Below are 23,698 nucleotides of genomic sequence, written 5' to 3' on the forward strand. Positions count from 1 at the left end.
TCTTTATTCTTTCCTTGAAACATCCCAAATATTTCTGGTACTCTGAATTTGCAAGAGTTGAGCAGTAAAGCCATTATTAATTACTGGCAGATTCTTCCTATTCTAATTAGAGACTTTTGTAAATATTCATATTTTCTACAATTTGGGGCATTGTTTGCCATTTATATTTTTTTCAAACTGTGAAGGTTAGGGGCTTATGTTTAATTGAGATTATATGTGAAAAATTGAATCAATATACTTCACATTGTAAAAACCTGTATAATGCAAGAAAATGTCGTTAGATTGTTTGAGTATGTGGCTTTCAGAAGAAGAATGTTCTTAGTTTTACTGTTGCAGATGGCATGATACTACACATAAAAAACTTTAAGACTGCAAAAAAACTATTAGAACTAATGAATGAATTCAGTAAAGTTGCAGGATACAAAATTAATATATATAAATCTGTAGCATTTATACACACTAATCTGGAACTAGCAGAAATATGAATTAAGAAACCAAACCAATAAGGTGCCCAGAAATATACCACACTTTCATGGTCAATTAATCTATAACAAAGGAAGCAAGAATATATAATGAAGAAAAGAGTGTCTCTTTAATAAGTACTATTGGGAAAACTGGACAGCTGCATGTAAAAAAACTGAATTCTTTCTTCCACCATATACAAAAATAAAGTCAAAATAGATTAAGTACCTAAATGAAAGACCTGAAACCATAAAACATGCACACACACACACACACACACATATACATACACACACACATACATACACACACACATATATTTTATCTGTCTCCTCAGGCAAGGGAAACACAAAAATAAACTATTGGGTCTACATAAAACTAAAAAGCTTCTGTACAGCAAAGGAAACCATTAAAACAAAAAGACAACCTACTGAATGGGAGAAATTATTTGCAAGTGTTATATCCAATAATGGATTAATATCCAAAATATATAATGAACTCATATGATTCAACACGGAAAAAAAACAGATTAAAAACAGGCAGTGGAACTTAATAAGCATTTCTCCAAAGACCAGATGGCCAATAGGCATGAAAAAGTGTTCAATATACCTAGTTGTTATGGAAATCCAAATCGGAGCCACCGTGAGATATCACGTTACACATGTTAAAATGGCTGTCATCAAAAAGACAAGAAATAACGAGTGTTGGTGACAATGTAGTGAAAAAGGAACACTTGTACACTGTTGGTGGGCATGTAAAAAGGTACAGGCAATATGGAAAATAGTATGGAGTTTCCTCAGAAAATTAAAAATAGAAATGCTATATAATTCAGCAATTCTACTTTTGGGTATTTATCTGAAGAAAACAAAAATACTAATTCAAAAAGATATATGTTACCCTATATTAATTTTAGCATTATTTGCAATAGCCAAGACACAAAAGCAGCCTAAGAATCTATCAATGGATGAATAGATGAAAAAGACATACATATACACACAGTGGAATATTACTCAACCATAAAATGCTGAAAATCTTGCCATTTGCAACAACTTGGATAGACTCAGAGGGCATTATGCTAAGTGAAATAAGGCAGACAGAAAAAGACAAATAATGTATGATTTCACTTATATGTGAAATCTAAAATCCAAAGCAAATGAAACAGAAAGACTCATGAATACAGAAAAAAAATTGGTGTTTGTCAGAGGGGAAGGGTGTGGAGGGATGGCAAAATGGGTGAAGGGGATTAAGAGATACAAATTTCCAGTTATAAAATAAAACAGTCATGGGATATAAAGTACAGTATAGGAATATAGTCAATAATATTATAACTTTGTGTGGTGACAGATAGTAACTACACTCTTTGTGGTGAGCATTTATATCATAATGTATATAAATGTCTAATCACTATACTGTACACCTAAAAATAACATAATGTTATATGTCAACTATGCTTCAATTAGATAGATAGATAGATAGATAAATAAATAAATTAATAAAGGAAAAGAGTTCCACCAGACAAATGGCATATGTGAACGAGCACTTATCTTTGTGGAAGATAGATTTTATGAAACCAACACATTATGAAAACCCACGAAATAATTAGCATATAGAAATTCTATTTTATTATGAATATTCAACATTAATTTAGAATCTAACTGATGTGGTTTTAGCACTTTTAGGGTTTTATCCTCATTATATACTAAGAACACCTCTTGTTTTGAATTTGTTTTATAAAAAGTACATATAGACTCCTTCTTAGTGTCCTTTAGACAATGGCTTTATCGTTTCAAAGGAGAAAGGTATTTATTATTCTACATTTCCCTCAAAAGAACAAGGCTGATATTTTACTGTGTTCTCAGATTTGTTGTCTCAAAAATGCCCTTGTTACTGATTTGGCCCATCCTCTCTAAAGTAAATATATATAGAATCAGGTGAATGGCACAAACAGTAAAGAAAGAGTTCTAAGAAGAATGAATTCACCACAACTGGGAAGTGCTGTTAAAGGTTTTTGTTTCTTAAATTGGAATATTTTGAATGCTTTGGATACTTAGCTGAAAAAAAAGATTTTTCTATTTCACTTTTAAGAATTAATTTTAGCTTCCACATTTTGTTTCCTTCACATATTATGCAAACATAATAGTCAAAATATTTAACACAACCACAGAATAATCTATTTCTCCGTAAGTTAACTTGTGATCACCAGAGGTGTTTTAAGCTCTAACATTATGACATCTATCTATCTATCTATCTATGCATACCTACACACAATGGCATACTACTCGGTGATGAAAAAGAAAGAAATCTTGCTAGTTGCAACAATGTGGATGGAACTAGAGGGTATTATGCTATGCGAAATAAATCAGTTGGAGAAAGGCAGATATCACATGATATCACTCATAAGTAGACTTTGAGAAACTCAGGAGATGAACATAGGGGAAGAGAAGGAAAAAAAAAGTAAAAACAGAGAGGGAGGCAAACCAAGAGAGACTCTTAAATACACAGAATAAACTGAGGGTTGCTGGAAGGGGGTGCATTGGGGGGATGGGTTAAACGGGTGATGGGCATTAAGAAGGGCACTTTTCAGGATGTGCACTGGGTGTCATATGTAAGAGATGAATCACTGGGTTCTACTCCTGAAGCCAAGACTACACTGTATGTTAACTAACTTGAATTTAAATAAAAATCAGTCAATCAATAAAATTTCTTAAAAAATTGCAAGTATAAAAAAACAAATCTTAATGAATAGCACTTGCTGAGCAAAGGTTAATGTTTACTTTAATTAAGGATGAGATATAAAAAAAGGATGAGGTATAGTATTAGAATTTTAGGTTTTTCTAATATTAGGAGTGATTTTTGTTTCTGCAATTTTCCTACAATTACCATTTTGATAACTTGTTTTTGTATAAACACACAGGCAATGTTTATATATCTTTAGATAAAGAGTGAAATACTAGGATGTAATCTCATAATTAATACATAAAAACCTACAGATTTTTAAACCCATGAGCCTAAAAGTCCACATCTTGAAAATCTCATCAACGTATATGACAGCATCATTCCACAATGGTGTCGTAAACATACTGAGACATTTTTGTGTTAGTTTTCCAATGAACATTTACATAATCCCTCAAAATAATTGGCTTTTTGTTGCAAGAAAACTGCTTACCTAGAAATGTTCAAGAAGTACATTTCCTCTATGGATCTATAATCGTGGTTCTGCATGCTCTTATGGGACTTTTGCAAGACATAGGAACATTTAATTGAAAATGATTGAGTGCCCAACACACTACAGACGCCCAGCCTAAATAACAGCAGTGGAGAGTACTGAGAGTCAGCTTCTTGTTTCGAAAACAAAACCAAATATATTCGGTCTCATTTCCGAGATAACCACTTGTGTGTTTCCAGAGAGTCAATGTGTGATTAAATTTTGAAGCCATGAGATGGAAGAAAAAGACCATATGGGCCTCAGAAAAGAAATTCATATGGGAAGGACAGCACATGAATATATAGGCTTTTTAATTATGAAAACTTAGAGCTAATTTCCCAATTTTTATACCTTTTGAAACATGGTAGAAGAAACTGGCTATATGGCCACTTAATTAATTAAGTCAAAGTTGAATCTAGATATTGGAACACAAACACAAGCAAAACAAAACAAACAAACAAACAAAAACCCAAAAACAAAAACACAAAACAAAACAAAACAAAATCTAAATGTCCCGCAACCTTTATTATGCCAACAACTGACATTGTGAGAGTATCTAAATGGTAAGGAGGCCCTCATGATATTTATTCCACCAATGATTTTGGTGATATTGTAAGCAAAGCACTTAAGAAAACAGACTTGTAAGAGTGTTTTCTTTTAACTTCCAGCTCATTCTATTCAACCTTTAGGACTTCACACTGCATTTGCATTGGTATCGCCTTGTGGTTGTAACCTGCAGTCCTAATCTTCTTAAAGATATATAAAATTAAGAATATAATCTGCTTTTAAAGTCAAATATGTCATAAGAAAACAAATATACTGAATCATAAAATCTAGCCAGAAGTTATTTAGATATATTTAGAAGCTCTTTAGAAATACTTAGATATGCCAATAGGTTTGAGCTTACATAAGTCCTAATTGTGTTATAAATTACATTTTGTTTTACATATTTGATTGAAATATAGGCTTTCCCAATAGTTGGTGAGAGCTCTCATTCTTGCCAACTTGACCAGGTTATTGTGAAAAATCAATAAAATAGGAGAACTGAAAACACTGGGTAAACAAGAAAACATAACCATTAGTGTTGTTAATTTTTTTAATGTTTATTTATTTTTGAGAGAGAGAGTGCAAGCAGGGCTCCATGCTGACAGCAGAGAGTGCAATGTAGTGTTCGAACTCACAAACCCTGAGATCATGACCTGAGCTGAAGTCCGACGTTCAAATAACTGAGTCACACAGGTGTTCCAGTTGTTGTCAAAAATTTTTAAAGCATGTTTGTAATCTCAGTTCTACCTTTTTTCAGCTGTGTGAAAAGGTCATATAACCCCACAAGACTTATTTTCCTTATTTCCTTATTTCTACAAACTAGAAATGATTATGAATTTGTAAGTGTTTTACAAGATAGTTGCATGGGTTTTTTTTTTATTTTTTTTTAACATTTATTTATTTTTGAGACAGAGAGAGACAGAGCATGAACGGGGGAGGGGCAGAGAGAGAGGGAGACACAGAATCGGAAGCAGGCTCCAGGCTCTGAGCCATCAGCCCAGAGCCCCATGCGGGGCTCGAACTCACGGACCGCAAGATCGTGACCTGAGCCGAAGTCGGACGCTCAACCGACTGAGCCACCCAGGCACCCCGAAAGTTGCATGGTTTAAATAACACAATAAATAAAACAATTTGGGAAGCCATATCAAAATAAGGTTTTATACATCACAGACCCTGGATTCTCAAACACTCATGAGTCATGCCTTTCACTCAGTTTCAGTTGTGTAAGATTTTCAGATCTCCTGTTTTGGCTTTCGGTCAAAACTTGCTAACTGGTTATAACTTCTCTTTCATCCCAGCAGAAGTGCTCTGGACTGTAGCCTTTTTGACGTGTGTGGGACCAGAACTCATTCTCTATCCCTTCCAGTCCATTCGAATTACTCTAAAACTTTTTCTACCTTTAGCACTATGAAGGTACTGCACCTGTGGCTCAGTATTTTCCAGTTTCGCATTTCAAGATATATTATATTTTGCCCCTGACAGGGGTTCATGCCTCTGCCTCTGTTCTATCACCTCATTATTACCATTTAACCTCAGCTAACATAGCCATGTTGCTCAATCAGTTCAATCAGCCATGACTCTGGTATAGATACCTTTGCTGTTCAAACAGGCTATTGAAAGTCACAGACCATTGTCCTAGAGCGTGTTCATTCTGCATGGAACCTTGAATTTCGGAGCCATGGAAGAAATTTGAGATGATAACTCAGTTTCTAGGATTGCCATAGCAGTCCAATATTAGCATATGTATTAAATATATAATTAAGACTCCTAAGTTTAAAATTTGGTAAGATATAGAATCTGTAATTCTTTGAAAAAAATCATAATTTATCATCTTCATGATTATTATTTATTATAAATTTACTTAGAAGCAGAAATTTCATATACATTGTTAGTAATCTTTAAAACAATTTGTTCACTAGATTCAATTCTATTAATTTTTAGAGAATAAGAGTGAACCCTGATGTAAACTATGGATTTTGTTTTAAAAATGATGGGTCCATGTAGGTTCATGGTTTGTGGGATGTTGATAGTAGGGGATGTTGAACATGTGTGGAGATGGGGGTATATGGGGACTCTGTACTTTCTACTCAATTTCACTGTGAACCTACAACTGCTCTGAAAGGTAAAGTTTATTAATTAAAAATAAAATACTTCATGTCGCTAAATGACTTTTTCAAATCCACTCAGGCCACAGATATCCACAGATTTGTAATTCAAACCTAGTTTTGTGTTTCTCTTTCTAATGTACCCCACAGCTTTTAATGCCCCAGAGCATGACCACTTAGGCATCATATATCTGAACAGAAATACAGACCTGGATGATTAATGAGATAGCTTTCTATAACATAGATGGCAGTAGAGAAATAACTATCGTGTAATTAACATCTATTTTGCATTAGGTCAAATGGTATGACATTGCTATTACTGTAGATCAATATTCTTTTTTCAAAATTTACGTTTTTGTCGAGTTTTGGCCTACAACATTTCACTCTGATGATGACTGGCTTTCTTTAACTCCTGGTTTACTTTGTCATTTCTTCTGGCTGTGATTAGATTGTATGACAAGTAATAAATAAACTATGATTTGTAAAAATGTCATTTTAGGCTGAGAAAACTGGCTTGATATAATAAAACTGTTTTGCCTTAATTTACATCTCATTTTCATCTCTATTATGCTAATAGGAAAATGCATCAAATGCATCAATATGTTCTTATCAGATTTCTTCTTAAACTCTTGATCATTTTAAAAATCATTTTGTCCCATTTTAGAGGGACACATAATTGTCCCTAACAGGGGATGTTTTGTGCTAGGCTATTATGTATATTAGATTTATGCCAAAACATAAGAAAAATTGTGGTTATCAGAAGGTAAAATAGTAAGCAAAACATAAACATCATGCTGGATACACAGAAAAGTTTATCCATACCTATAATTATTTTCTTTTATAGATTAAATGCCAAATATACATTTATGTGACTGAAAATGTCCCACTGCTTTTGTGAAGCAAATTTACATAGTGTTAAACATTTGATTAAAATAAATGATGATTCTTTAGCTAAAGCTTGTGGGAGGGGGGCAACCCCATACCTTTTAAGGTCATGACTTTAATGTAATGTAACAGCTTTTTTCTTACTCTGCTTCTATAAATGGAGAATGCTGCTGCCTGAAAGCTGTCTGGGAATTCAGCCAAAGAAAGAAGAAGGTTGCAAAAACTCTGGGGACTTGAAAGAAAAGTGGTTGGCATTAGCTCTGTCCTCACTTTAAACTAAAATTAAAACAATAGACAGACATGTACAGTAATCTCTCTTTTAAGGAAAGAATACAATGCCTCTATAGTAATGTCAACTGGAACAATTTGGTCCTGGCCCAAGTTATGCAGCTGTTCCACAGGAAAACAGCAAAAGGCTTCCATCCAAAACAGGCAAATAAGGCATGATTGTTCATAAACAGTCACTGGGGCCCTCACATTTAGAACAAGGAAAACAACATTAGCATACAGGAGGGCAGGTTAGGAACATGAGTTTCAGTACTCATTGAACCATGCCATCATTTCATGATTTATACAAAAGATAGTAGTGTTATTTTGTCTACTATCCATATGCCTAATAACTGTGAATAACTCATTCTTCAGGAAATTATACATCAAATATTTTTTTAATGTTTATTTACTTATTTTGGGAGAGAGACAGTGAGTGAGCAGGGGAGACAGAGAGAGAGGGAATCCCAAGCAGGCTCTGCACTGGCAGTGCAGAGCCCAACACAGGGCTCGAACTCACGAATTATGAGATCATGACCTCAGCTGAAATCAAGAATCAGATGCTTAACCGACTGAGCCACCCAGGTGCCCCTCGGTCAAGTATTTTTTTTTAAGAAACAATAAAGATTTGATCATGGATTAAAGGTACAAGATGAAAAAGAATCATATATCCATTATCCATTTCTATTTTTCACCTGCTTATTCAAGGTGCATCAGGCATAAATGGTAAAGATAGTGGAAATTAAGTGTTTGTGAAGCCAACAGGAAGAAAAGCCGCGGGGTTGCTTTTTCATGGTTTCAAAATAACAACATGGGGAATCAGGTATAAGACCTGCAAAGTAATAGAGCAGAACTTGGACAGTGAATACCAGAGTAAGACAGGAAATTCAAGCCTGCCCACTGGGGGTATGTGATATCACACAAGTCATTTTCACTCCCATTCTTTGGGATTTTTTAAAATTCTATCTCAAAATATGGACAATCTCTCTTACTATTGTTTTTATTTTAAAACCCTGTTTGACAAAAATTTCTTTTCTCATTCCGTTCTACTTTTCATGATTCATTTTCTGAAATGGGTGGCCTTTCCATTTATTTTACTTCCCCACCGCCTACTAATTTCCTGATTAATCCATTTCAATTTGCCTTCTGTTCTACTTGCTCTAGTGAGACTGTTTTCTTTATGATCAGTAAGATTTCCTTCTGGGAAAATCCAATGATTTCTTTTCAGTCTTACCTTGGTTTTTGTCCTATATGCCTCATCTGGCACTGTTGGGGATAGAATAAAACTAAAGAGAGGCTAGGAATTACTCTGTCTTTAAAGAAGTTAATGCCTTCATTTACTAGAAATGATAGTTACTTCGAAAATGCAGAAGAGTGGATTTTAAGATGATTCGGAAGAACAGAAGAGAAGCAGTGGTCTAAAGACCAGAAGGAATCAAAGAAGATGGCTGTTTCTCTAATATCAATGGCCTGGCAATCTACTAGGAAAGAAAATGATAAAAAGGAAATTGCAAATGAGTGTACAGCACAAGAGAATCAGTCAATACATATTAATTTGTAGGCTATAGCATACAGAATATAACATTGGGAACTATAAGGATGAAGATAAAATATAAAGACCATTTTAACTCTTATGGAGTGACCAGAAGATATTATATTAATCACGGATATTTGTGTGTGGTTATAACCTCCTGCTAGAAACAGTCAGTTTGTTAGGCTTTTGTCAACTTTCCAGAAAGGGCATGCATGTAGAAAAGGGCCTGCTAAAAGAGGATGGCAAAAGGAAAATATTTCGTAAGACTAGCCAGTTTTTCACCTTCAGGCATCTAGGGGTTCATCTTCAGGGCTAAACATTATTGTAGGGACCATCCTAGTTCTTCAAAAGTTACTTTGGCTAGCATAAGTGACAATTTAAACTTGGCAATTGAAATAGAAAACAGCTGAACGAATGGAAGTCTGGGGCACTGATTGAACTGAATTTAAATCCTGAGTCATCCATTTTAAACTTGGATGAATAAAGGAAATTTGGTTACCATTGTTGAGATTTAGTTTTTGTTTCTGTAAAGTAAGGAGTGCTTTCTTATTTCCTTTATCTTTTTCCAAAGCACCATGATATTAATCGGGATTTTTCTGACAAAGGTAGCATTTCTATTTCCCAAACTTCTGGAAGCTTTGTATTACCAAGTAAAATAAATAAATGAAAGGCCATTATACTTTTTGTTCATCTGCAGTGCAGAGGAGTAATACCCACCCACGCTTATTTCTAGGTAACTGGAACAGAGACCCACAATAGGACACAACCATAAATTATTCAACCATATCTGAACTGGTGAAAAACAACTACCTAAAGACCCAATTATGTAGACCTCCCAAATGAATTATTCACATAAATTAAATGCTCTTTCTACTGGTGGAAGTAGATGTGGAACCAAAGAGTAGATCATTGACAGGTAATTAGATACTATTTGAACAGGGATATATCATTTCTCATCGTCATCTCATTTAATTGCCTAAGTTGTACACATATTCCAAATGTACACATATGTACTTTGGGGCAGATCAGTGAAGAAAAGGTAAAAGCAAAACTCCTTTGCTATGCCCTCACCCTGAGTTCCTTTGTGTCCTCATGTATATGCTGACCTCTGAGATTATAAGGAGGAAGAAAAGCAAAAACAAAACAAAACAAAACAAAACAAAATAACAACAGAAGCAGAAGCAAACAGAGAGAGACTGTTGTGGGAAATAATAAGTGAAGGCAACAGGGGGGAAATGGAAGGAAAAGTTAGGAAAGAAACTCTGTTGTTAGATACACAGAATCAGGACTAAAGAAATTAGGAATTATGCATGTCTGAAGCTGACTAGAGTCTATTCCATTTCCTTCTCTAGTTGAAAGTACTGAATTTGTAGCCAGAAGTTCTTGTTAATGCTTTAATACCGACATGCACGGCTACACTCAGCATACTGTGGTAGAAAAATGTTTTCTATAAGCAATTTAAGCTTATCAGAAGGTGAGAACTATATAAGTGAATTGCACAGTGTATACATAGTAAGCTACTATGAGAAAGTTTTTTCCTTTCAAGGTCTAAAATGCCTTAAGTGTTTTTTAAAAGATAGAAGAAAAATAATGGATTTACTGAATGTTCTTTAAATCAGTATTATTTTTATCGTTAGAAAAAAAATACTGGAGGAGAGAACAGTTTTAAAATATCAAAACTTTGATAAAAAAAAGTGTGAATTCACTTAGTGTGTTAAAAATTATAATACCACATAATTGAGGATTTGATATTTCAGGCTCTGTCTTAAAATTCTTTTAGAAAAATTTCTCATGGAATAATAAGAAGTATACACTTAAATAACAAATATTATCAGGCATAATTTTTTTAAGAATTTAACTTGATTTGCACAGAAGCAACCCCCCATCGTTATATACTGAAAACAATTAAATTTCTCCTATTAAAATTTAAGCAGAAATACAAATTAATTGGAAGCTTTTAAAATAATCAAATAAATGACTTTCAGCTCAATCTAGACTGCCACTATATTAGAATGATCAAATGGCTGTCAAATAGTCTTTGAGTAATACATATTTGGATAATTCACACTTAAATTTTTTATAAAAATAGATTTTCTGTGTTTATAAACATGTTTAGTGTTTATAAACATGAATGCCAAAAAGTAAAAATTTAAAGTTGAAGTGATATTAGAATTTATGTATTCTAATAACGAAATCACCTTACAATTGGAAATGTTGAAGCATATCACATTCACAAATTATGTCTCATGGGGGCTATATTAGAAATGTAGATGTTATTTCCCTTATTACAAAAATGATTTCCCTTTTAATTTTAAAACTTGGGGATATTTTGAGGATGTTTCAATATTTTCAAAGATTTTCATGGGAGAAGTTCAGCAATGTGTAACTTCTATCAATCTCATACTATAAACAGTGACTGATTAAGCCCACTTTCCTTTCAGGTTGAAATATCTTACTAGAAATAAAAAGAAAAAAAATCACAGCTGGAAACCTTCCCAGAAACTTCACTAGATGACAAAGTAAAAGACCAATCTTCCACAGATACTTAATGAAGACATGGTTCAGGGGATTTCTGTTCTAGAGATGACTTTGCCCACCAAGAAAAGACAAAAACAGTGGATTTCTGCCGTTAAAGCCTGAAATCAAAGCAGTATAGGAGAAAAAGTGAAAAACTTTATTGCTCATTAAATCACTTACAGTGGTTTTCCTTTGGATTCACAAGTCAAAATTAATGGCTGTCCTTCTTGTGGAAAAGGAGTGGATGGTATAATCTTAACTGATGGTGTATCTAGAAAAAAATGAAAAGAAATAATAAGAAATGACACTAAATACACATAAAACTATACATTTAATAGTTGCACATCATGGTGTAGGTTCAGGCTTTATCTTACTATTGTGCATATTTACAAGGAATTTCTCAGAGTTAGCAAAACAGAGTATACAATTTTAAGAAGCTACCATCCAGTCTGTGAAAAGCTAACAAAGATATCTGAATATCTTATGAGCACCGCTGTTGTGTTATTTCTGAAATCTGAATATAAAAGTGAAATTGCAAAAAGTGGTTCAGATGAATATCAAGCATTCCATACAATTGTTTCTTTGACTATTTATAGATGGCTATGAATACTATTATTATGGACCGAATGCATTTATGTACATTTGAATAACAGCACTTTTCTGTGGCAGGAATACCAGGAATCACAATAAAGAACCCACAAAGAACTCAGGATCATAAGCATACTGTCTCATAAGCATTATGCAGAATCTTTTTGAAATACAGTAATGTAGCATTTGGCACATGTTGCTTGCTCTAAAGTACAGTTAGCAAATAATTTAAAATCGTTATTTTGAATATTACTAGAAGTTAACATTTTGTTACATATGCTACAGCATAATTATTATAAAATATTTTATTTCCATTTAACAATAAAATCATCCTTGGTGAAAGAAGATTCAAAAATACTTTAAGACATAATTTTCACGCCACGTGATATTATTTCATCAACACAGAGACACATATTTCATAGCAGAACTGGAAAATAAGCTTAAAATCAGAGATGATGTAAACATACTCATTGCTTATTACATCTGCTTATTCTTACATCTGTTTTGCTTATTGCTAGTCCTAGCATTGTGTGGCCAACACAACATGGAATCCCAATCAACATGGGATTGCCTCCTGCTCTTATCTCTGCATCCTCATCAAAAAACAAAGTAGGCTCTGAATGCTCCACATAGTCACAATTATATTCCCTTCCCTTACCTGTGATGGAAGAACTGAACCACCCTGGGGTTATATTCGCTCTCTGACTTTGAAACTGATTAAATAAGTATCTATCAACTGTAATTTTTAGGTTTGTTCTCTTCCTTCAGGAAAATGTTACTCAGCCTTGTCATATATCAAATGGTAAACTATGATCCTGTGGAAGACCTTATATCATACTTATAAATTATTTATATGTTTTAAATACATTCTTTTTCAGTCCTTTCAACAAGATAATATACTCATGATAATCAACAATAATATCCTGGTTGCACATAAGCATTGCATATATATTAGGGTAGATAATTTCAATGTGAAATAATCCAGAAAAAAAAAACAATTTGAAGAACTGTGACACATATTCATCATACCTTTAGCCAGTAGGGGAGAAAAATTTAATAAAGGATTAAATTACACTTTGGTAATTTTTCGATTATCACCATCACATTTATGGAATCAGTTATTGACTATAATGACTGTGTAATATTTCCTCAAAGCAGAACATTTTAAAAAGGGAAGGCAAAATGTTAACAATTATACAGGGTAACAAATGTGAGCCAGAATGATTCTGGAAAATGAGGTCTATTGTCTTTTGAAATTTGACATGTATAAAAAGCAAAATGTAATTTCATCCTGACAAATAAAAACAAGCTTCATTCCAGAGAAAGAAGTAGGAGAAGAAATTTCAGAAAAATGTGATTCTAGGAAAGAGAATCGCATTAACTTGGGTGTCTGTGATGCTTAATTTTATGTGTCAACTTGCCTGCACCAAGGGGTACGCAGATACTTGCCCAAACATTACTCTGGGCATTTCAGTGAGAGTACTTTGGTAAGAGATCAACATTTAAATAAGCAGACTGAGTAAAGCTGATTGCACTCACTAATGAGGGTGGGCCTTGTCAGATGAGTTGAATGCCTGGATAAAACAAAAAAATGATCCTCCCCAAATAAGAGAGAATTCTTTCTGTCTGAGGGCCTTCAAACTAGAAGATTGACTTTTTTCCTGTTTTGGACTCAAAGTGAAACATTTGCTCTTCTTGGGTCTTGAACCAATTGGTCTTCAGACTCAACAACACCAGCTCTCCTAATTTATCAGCATTTTGGACCCAGACTCAAACTAAATCATCAGCTCTTCTGGGTCTCAAGCTTGGCAATTCAGCCTGCAGGTGTTGGGATTTGCAGCCTCCCTAACTGTGTGAGCCAATCCCTTATAATAAATCTCTTTCTCTATGTATACATTTTATTAGTTTTGTTTCTCTGGAGAACCCTGACAAATACTGAAACCTAACAAACAGACCCTGAGACATGACTTTTATGGACGTGGTATTAGGAAGGACAAGAAAGTGAGACAGGAAGAGAAGGAAGTAAATAGTGTGCTCTTGAGCAGATTACACAGTGGGCAACTGGGATTCAATTCTGCTATGGATCTCTGAGGGACAATGTAGGGAATGCCTCAGAGTTACCGTGTTCAATGAGCAAGGGAGAGCAGTATTTAGGGAATATTTACCGATTTTCATTAGTGTTTGGTTGAGGATTACTCTGGAGGAAGTGAAGACTATCATTTCCCTGGCACTCCTGGTCTGCTCAGTGCCCAGAAACGGTGTATGCAAAAGGGATATGGGCAGGTCGCCACAGGCAATCTGTGTCAGCAAGGTAAAATGCATAGCAGGGTAACTGTTAGACTAGAGGAAAACAGAATATGGTCTGATTTCTCTTAGCTCTGCCGGTTTTGTATAAGTAGTTTATTAGAGGTGAGACTTTGTATAGCAAATTATTCCCTGAAGCAAGATTCAGGATTCCTTTCATATCCAAAATACAGAATTTTAAGCATAAGAAAATGCTGAAGCACATAATATGTTTTGCATGCATTTCTGTGGAACTTTCAAAAGGTAAGACCACCAAATAACCTCTGAAGTAACCAAAATCGAGGGATATAACACAATGCTCTTCTATTTTACTTCAGAGTTACCTTACTGAAAATGTTGATTAGTCTCTATGCCTAAGAATGATCTTTGCTAGGTTTAAGAATACCCCCCTCTCTATAGCCTGTCACTCCATGTTTCTGATTCGACTCTTAAATCTCTGGCTATTGCCCCTCAAATTCTGTTGAGTTGTCTTTTGGAATTTAGCCTCTAAATACTGAGATCACCAAGATCATGATTGGTTCTCAGGTAATTCTGGTTGGGTCCTTTCAGCCACAGCCATCACTTCGGTTTCTATCTACTCACCAATCATTCTCAGGTTTACATCCTAGAGCAGCTCTCTACCACAAACCACACGTACGTATTTGCAGCACCTATCGGACGTGTCCACTTGAATGTCTAAAAGACATGGTGCCTTTACTATGTCCTAACTGAGCTCAAGGTCTTCAACCCTTACCTCCCTGTTCTTCATCCGGCAACCTCTAGCTCTATAGATACTACCAGCCTCCACCCAGCTACTTACACCAGACACCTCCTGTTACCTTGTATTTCTATCATCAATCAGTTCATCAGGTCTGCTTGATTGACCTCCTGAATAGTTTTCACATCGATTCAGTTCTTTTTTATAGCTGCACGACTACTACTTTCATCTAGTTTACCACAATAGTGAATGGTCTCTCTCGTGTTAATTGTTGTCCCCCTAAATCTAACTCTTAGAACTTAATAAAGTTGTCTTCTCAAAACATAAATCTGATACCATCAGTTTTCTGCATGGTTAATCTTTGCTCTTAAGATTAAAAGCACAATTATTAAGATAGCCTTTCAGTTTCATGTGATCTGCACACTTCTTGACTCCCTTGCCTTCCAACACACTTTTTCATTCTTTGAATTCCAGATAATTACACTTCCTTTCAGGTCCTTTAATAAATGTGTTTCATCCTGCTTTTATACAAAGTGTTTGGAATACTCCATTCTGGGGAGCTTATTTAACTCTTTTAAATCTCAACTCAGATATCATTTGCTAAGGGCATTCATTCATTATCCTCAAGTGTGATAGAAAAGATACCTCTTCTACATGTTCTCTTTTTCACGTTTATGTAATTTTAAAACAGCCACTGCTATTTCCTCAGTATCTCACACAATACTTGAAAATCTGTGCTTGATAAATAAATTCTTAAATGAATGAATACACTAAAGATTTTGTTATGCTTTCTTATTGGTTTGGTATATTAATTTTAAAATATTAAAAAGTGCTTAATTCAAATTTTGTTGTGGTCTGTTGTATGTAAAATTAATCTTAAATATTCATGTTATAAACCTTAGATAGACTTATACTCTTAGCTCATGTTTAATTTAATTACATTTCTGTTGCTGACTCTCTTGTATAAATCTTCTGTTAGATAACATTAGATAACAACTTTTCATGATTATAAAAATGACAATTTGTTTTTTAATGCAAATATCTCATAAATAAACTAGTTTCTCTCCTCTATGATTTTGGCAGGGGTATCACTCATTTGTGAAGAAATTTATTCAATCAGCCAAAATTCTAGGTTATGTTTCCACATAAGTCAGCATTTCTCTTTAAATAGTCCATTTTAACAATATACACAAAATTACATTTTTTACCATATCAAATACAACAGTAATGTGATTATTACCCCAAACTTGACTCTTTCTCAAAGAATTTTTTTATTAAAATTTTTCAATGTTTATTTATTTTTTAGAGAGAGGGAGAACGAGTTTAGTGGGGGAGGGACACAGAAAGAGGGACACATAGAATCTGAGGCAGGCTCCAGGCTCTGAGCTGTTAGCACAGATGCAGGGCTCTAATTCACAAACTGTGAGATCACAACCTGAGCCAAAATTGGATGCCTAACCTACTGAGCCACCCAGGTACACCAAAGAATTTTTTTAATAACAAAAAGTAATTTGTGCTTTAACAGGTTTTTACTTAATGATAAAGATATCCATCATTACTACTATTTTATTTTCATCAATCACTTTGTTGTATCCATAAGGGAGTTGATCAAGCACTGCTAGGTTAAAATTATTTTAGTGACATATCAATAATATTCTATAAAAATGTCTTTAAATTGGTATAGAACTCCGATTCTTATTCAGTTAGCCAATAAAAAGACAAACCAAAAGTTATAGTCATTTAAAAAAGTGAGTTAAATTTAAGAATCTTCAGTCTCCAGGATTTCTTCAAAATATATATTTTAATAATTGAAAACAACAGGTAAACATATTTTTCTCTACTATTTATTTTGTTATATATCAAAACAAATGGAGAAAGTGTCACTTCTAAAAAGTGTCACAATGCACAACAGATAATAAGATAATGATTTTAAAAATAATCTTAAATTTATGCATGTATTAGCCCATTAATCTTTTTACCAACCAAGGTATAAATAGGAATGAGAAAGTAAATACCATACAATCCAAACGTTTTATTGCATGCCTTTGCCAAGTCATCTGTTAATAGTTTTGAACTTCCTTTTTCTGTTCATATTTCTTAAGTTATTTGTAGATTTTCTGCTTTCAAAAAATTGGGAATATTTTTTAAAAGTTTATTTATTTATTTAATTTTGAGAGAGAGAGAGAAGGAGAGAGAGAATCCCAAGCCGGACACTGGGTTTGAACTCACGAACCATGAGATCGTGATCAGAGCCGAAATCAAGAGTCTAACGTTTAACTGACTGTGCCACCCAGGCACCTCAGGATTGATAGTATTTTTTTTTAACTGAAGTTTACTTAAATAGTAATTCCAGGCTTGCTTCAGAAATAATCTATTCCTACATGGAATATGAATTGCATTTCATCCTGTTTCACATCTTCACAAAACAGAATGGCATTTTTCTTTAGTAGTTTGGGGATATCTACTGTACTGTTTTTACATTACTAACATAATACATTGTATTGTACCAATTAATGATAGTAAATAAGGAGGTCAGTAAAATGCATTATTACTGCTATGAATTTATCTTAGCTTTGTCTTATACGTGACACTTCTTTGTTTTGAAAATAACGACTTCTATGTCTGTTTTAAAATGTCTTCAAGTAAGTCAACTCTAACAACACCACACTCATTGAACATAAATGTACTTATAGAATGATATATAATGTTTATGATATTAATATAAAGTGTTTATGATTAATATATAATGCTTATAGCATATAAACATATATATAATAGATAATACACATATATAATATATAATAAGCACATACAAATGCCAAAGAACAGCAAATAATTTGGTTTAAATTATTTCATAATACAGAATGTATACTGTTAATATAAAAAACTGTACATAGTAAAATACACATTTTTTTTTACATGGCTGCTTCATTCAACACATTTTTAGCCTTCAAGATCCAAGGTCTTAACCTATTTAATTGTATGGTCTCAGATCCTAACAAAATGCCTGAAATGTTGTAAGGGTTCTTTAAGTGTTGAGTGAATAAGTGAATGAGTTGCTTCTCATTGCTCTCAAAATGCAAGCAAATGAGAAAGTTTTGCAGAAGAATAGAGAAAATAGGGATATATTCATTCATCCAAAAATAATTTTCAGTACTAGCAAACAAGCAAAATATGCAGATATTTAAAAAGCCCAATGTTTCCTTTCCAAGGCTTTTGTAGGAACAATATCACTCTTTAAAATCTATTTTTAAAATTACTAAAATGTGGAAAGAAAACACACTTTATTCTGAAGCATTATTTCTTGTACTTATCTGAAAAATTCTGGGTTTCATTTAGAAACAAGCACAATTACTATCGAGATAGATTAATGCACAATTATCATTTTTATTCAAAATTTTAAAAGCTTTATGAACTTGGGAAGGAAGGACACCTCCCGTTTTCCTTGAACAACTCAGGATTTGAATCAAAGTAAAGATATTGATCCAGTGAAATGGATTTTCTATACCCTTAACAAAGATTTTAGAAAAGAGAAAAGATCTGTGATGAAGCTATCATTAAACCACCTAATGGACACTCTTGAAAGCACAAGCTCTTAAAGTATTTAGTGTCAGTCGTTCAACATTTATCCATCACTAAGGGTTTTGTAGGTGAATAAAAAGTTTTAAATCAAATGTTTTACCAATAAAAAAAGAAAGGAAAGAAACACCTTACCTCTTCTGTAATCAAAGAAATACAACAGAAATTTAAGGTTATATAAAATAACCTCAGCCTGTTCTGCATGATGAAAAATTGCTGAATAAGGGAAACAATCAATCATAAGGGAACATCTAACATTAGCTTACTAATATATCATTAGCTATATAGTGTATCATTCCATACAGTATAATATATTGAGTGAACAAAGATGGTTTATAACTTAAGCAGCAGTCATTTGCATTGCCCATGGCATTATGTGGATCCTTGGTTAAAAGCAAAATATTATCTTGATCATTTTATGTGTTCACAAAAGTTATTTCCTATGAGTAGTCCCAAATAATTAAACATTTATATAGTTCCTAAAACATATAAGGAATTGTACTATTACCATTCATATCCATTGTTTCACTACAATTGTAACATTATAACATTATACATTATAACATTCACACTGTAACATGCAAAGCTCTACTGTTAGTTTTCATAAGTAGTGCTGCTGAGTGCTTATTACATTCTTAGAAAAGCAAGTTCTTCAGAGCAGAGATTATGTCTGTCTTGTTCACTGGTTTATCCTTGGCCCTAAAATAACTCCTGGCCTTTAATTAAATATTTATTGAATAAACGAAAAGCAGATTTTTATATTTTCCAACTACTGGTTAGGACCACTAGTGTGTTATAAAATCAAATCTATGTGTCACAGCAATCTTCTAATAAAATGAACATTGATCAAATACTTGGTAAAAGTTATTGTAAATGTTCTTATGTGTTGTCTCATTGAACTCTTTCATACAGCATGCAAGGTAGACCTTGGTTGACTTACTGTACAGAACATGAAACTAAGGCTCAGAGGAGTCACTCACCCCAGTTACACAATCAGAAATCACTTAGACAGTTTGAATCTTGTTCCCCTGATCTTAACCACACCTCAATAAATTTGTGTTTCCTGTTCCCTCTTAGAATGGGAATTGGTGCTTTTTGTAGTAACTTTTGTGTCTTCTATTGTTCTCCAAAATCACCTTTTTCTTCATCTGGCTTAATTGGAAACTGGCAAAACATTTGCTTTGACTCTGTATGATCTTCAAATTATAAAACCTATCTGGCACTGTTACTAAATTCTAGGTATAAACCACATAGACTATCAGTCTGCCTATTTGTCTCTCCTCTCTCTCTGTCTCTGTCTCTGTCTCTTCTTTTATAACCCTCTTAAATCTCCCTTTCACATCATTTTCCTCTTTGACAGATGAAAATATTCTTTTGAGTGAGGTGGTTAAAAGGTACAAATTTCCAGTTATAAGGTATATAATTCTGAATATGTAATGTATAGCATGATGCCTATAGTTAACCATACCGTATGCATATTTGAAAATTGCTAAGAAAACAGACCTTAAAAGTTCTCATCACAAGAAAAATAATTGTAACTATATGCAGTGATAGATGTTAACTATATATATATATATATATATATATATATATATCCTGAATAATTATGTTGTATACCTTAAATGAATACAGTGTTATAGTATTAGATATCAACTATATATAAAAATTATATATTAATAAAACTGGGAAAATGTTTAAAAAACAAACATATACATTTCCTTATTAATTATTATGATATATCTATCCTTCACAAAGATTAGGTGACCATATAGTTGACATACCCTTCTCAATAAGGTGTTTCTCTTCTCTGTAAATAATACAGAATAATTCCTACAGCAAATTTCTATCAAGGACAATTGAGAAATTTTTAAGTATTTTGTAGATGAAAGAGTTGTGATTCTTTGCCTTATAGCAATGTTATTATATAAAGGTTTCTGAACAAAATAATTTAATTAGCAACCTTATACGTATCTCTCAGTAATTACATAAATACTAAAGAAAATTAGGCACCGATTCACCTTTGTGAAGCCGCTTTGGAGTTTTCTCTAAAATAGTGGTTCTCAATTAGAGGCAATTTTGCCCTCCCCTCCCCAGGACATTTGGCACCATCTAGAGACATTTTTGCTCCTTACAGTGTTGGTGAGATGTAGAAGGGATCCTACTAACATTGCATAGACAGAGCCCAGGAAGGTTGCTAAATATCCTTCAATGCACAAGACAGCCCCTCCACCAGAAAGGTTTGCCTGGCCCAAGATAGTGCATAGTAGTGCCCTTCTGTAAGACATTTACATTCGTTCTATTCATTACCTATATAGCTCTTCCTCAGTTACAACAGATTAGGAACCACCAGAGAACTGTGAAACCACATACATTTCTATGGGATGTGTGGTCTTTTCTCAAATCTCTACTTCTGAAATGAAAGAAGTGCTGAATACCCTGAGGAAGGCTGTTAAAATACTCTCCTGAAATGAAAAGCTGAAAATCAAACTCAGGCTACACCTCAAGGTCCACCTCAAGGTGTATGTGTGGATACACCAACCATTTCAGCTGCAGCATTATCTGCTATCTATTTCTTCTGTGTAAGAATGACTTTTTCTCACACGTCCAATTTATTTTTCCTGTTTGTAATTTTACAGTAAAACTCAGGCCCTCACTTTCCTTTTAACTCACAACATTATGAAAAGAATGCTCAAAACTATCAGGTACTTTTTCCTTCAACAGTCTATGAAATTCCTTTTAATTCTAGTGAAAAATTATTTTTGTGACAATATTTAATGTATTCAACAAATGTATACAAATTAGTGTGTGTAGAAGACCCACTGCTACCACTTTTCAAGCACTATAGATCCACAAATATAGTAACCCATAGTAATTTATTCAAATAAGATATCATGTACAGTTCCAAATCATACAAAATTTAAAATTGAAAGCAACACAGCATTTGATGAAGAATTATAGGTGTTAGGAAGGAAGGGCTTATACGTATTTATCAGAAACAAAGAAAGTTACCCAGAGAAGTGGCACTTAAAATAGTTCAAAGATTACATAGTATTTGAACTGGCATTTTTCTAGAGGTAAAGAATAGAAGGAAATTCAAAACAGTTGAACAAAGGGTTGTTGTAGAGAAGACGTGGGCTGTGTATGACATTGTATGTGAGCCATCTAGAAATAATATAAAGTGTAGGATACGTTATCTAAAGGATGCTGACAGCAGCATTGTAGGGTTTTTTTTCCTAATATCATCAAATTTTTAATCTTTTTTTAATTGAGTATATGTATTCTATTTGTTTCAGGTGTACAACATAGTGATTCAACATCTCTATGTTGTACTTACCACAAGTGTAGCTACCATCTGTCACCATACAATGCTAATATAGTATCATTTACTAGATTCCCAGTGTTGTGCCTTTTATTCTCAGGACTTATTCACTCCATAACCAGAAGCCTGTGTCCCCCACTCCCCTTCACCCATTTTGCCCATCCCTCCATCCTTTCCCTACGGCAGCCATCGATTCATTCTTTGTATTTAAAGGTCTGATTCTACGTTTTGTTTGTTTATTCATTTGCTTTGTTTTTCAGATATTACATACGAATGAAATCATATGGCATTTATCGTTTTCAGTCTGACTTATTTCACTTCCCATAATCACCAAATTTAAGATTGATTTTTTTTTCAATTTTGGTAAATAGTGTATGTCCTGGGCAAAATTACAAAGCAAATTCTCTCTCTCTCTCTCTCTCTCTCTCTCTCTATATATATATATATATATATATATATATTTTACTTATTTCATAGGTTTTCTGTTTGTATTCTAAAGCTTTTGCATTTCCTTTCACAATGTATAGACCTCATAGAAAGTATTTCCTAAAATTGTTTGCATACATAAGGTATGTTACTTTCCTAATACTAATACTAATAATGAAAAACCCAGCACTTATAAAACATTACTTGATTTAATCCTTGCAAAAAATATGAAGTAGGTACATTTTTCAAATGAGGAAATTAGGTTTAGCATAAAGTCACTTAAGGAAACTTGAATTCCAACCTAGCCTTATCTGACTTCAGAACTAGAACCTTTAAAAATGCAGTATTGATTTTCAAGGTCGCACTGTTTTCCAAATATATTTTCTTTAAAAGCTTCTATATCACTGCCGTGGTTGTTAACCTGTATTTGGACACCAAACATTGTAGTTTTGTAAAAGCATGGCCTATCCCTATATGGCACATCTTACCTACCACCTCAAAGAACAGATGGACTTGTGATCACTACTCACTAACGAGCTCCAATGTGATCATTCTACACTTAAACCAAAAATTAAATAGCAAATTCTAAAATCATGGTCATCACAAAGAAAACCAAAAGGCATTTTGAGGGCACAATAAAACTTCCTGCAACTCTCTAATAATTACTAAAATCACTAGCCTTGTTCTTAATAATATAAATAAAAATTTTCCTAAAAAGATAGGGAAGGTTAACCCTTAGCATATTATTAGAGTTCAAGGCCCCAAGTTTAGTTGTTGAGCTTCTATATGAAACAGTTCTATTTTTAGAGACTGCATTTCATGATTTGTACCCTTTTATAGAGGTCCTCCAAAAAACAAAGAGAAAATCTACTTTTCAAAATTTACTTTTCAATTACGATATGAAACCACCGGACTCTTTTGTAAATCTAGGATAACATTATGAAATTATATGGGTGTTATATTTTCTAGAGTATGAAAAATCTTGCTACTTTAGCATTTTATGAATTACTTCACCATTAACTTGACCATAACTCATCAATTATCCCCAACTATACTAAATGGAATGACATAATACGAAAATGGAAGTATGATGAAATCATTTAGAGTGATGGTGTCCAATAGAGTAACAACTAGTGGCATGTGACTATGTAAATTTCAATGTAAATTAATTAAAATTAAATAAAATTTAAGCCACACTTCATTAGTCACAAGATCTACATTTTAAGTGCTTAGTAGCCACATGTAGCTAGTTACTGACTACTTA

General features: G+C 33.3%; 1 protein-coding gene across 1 annotated transcript in view; it reads right to left on the minus strand.

Moving 5' to 3' along the window:
* CADM2 (cell adhesion molecule 2) overlaps positions 1-23,698 on the minus strand; it is a 264,894-nt gene that overhangs the window by 113,078 nt on the left and 128,118 nt on the right. The window contains exon 6 of the mRNA XM_047099715.1: positions 11,702-11,792. Within this exon, the coding sequence (XP_046955671.1) occupies positions 11,702-11,792 (91 nt within the window). The remainder of the gene's footprint in view (positions 1-11,701; positions 11,793-23,698) is intronic.

This window comes from Lynx rufus, unplaced genomic scaffold (assembly GCF_022079265.1).
Source record: "Lynx rufus isolate CCGP_SWC_20201006 ecotype Redwood Valley unplaced genomic scaffold, mLynRuf1.p SCAF_5, whole genome shotgun sequence".
NCBI classification, from domain to species: Eukaryota; Metazoa; Chordata; class Mammalia; order Carnivora; family Felidae; genus Lynx; species Lynx rufus.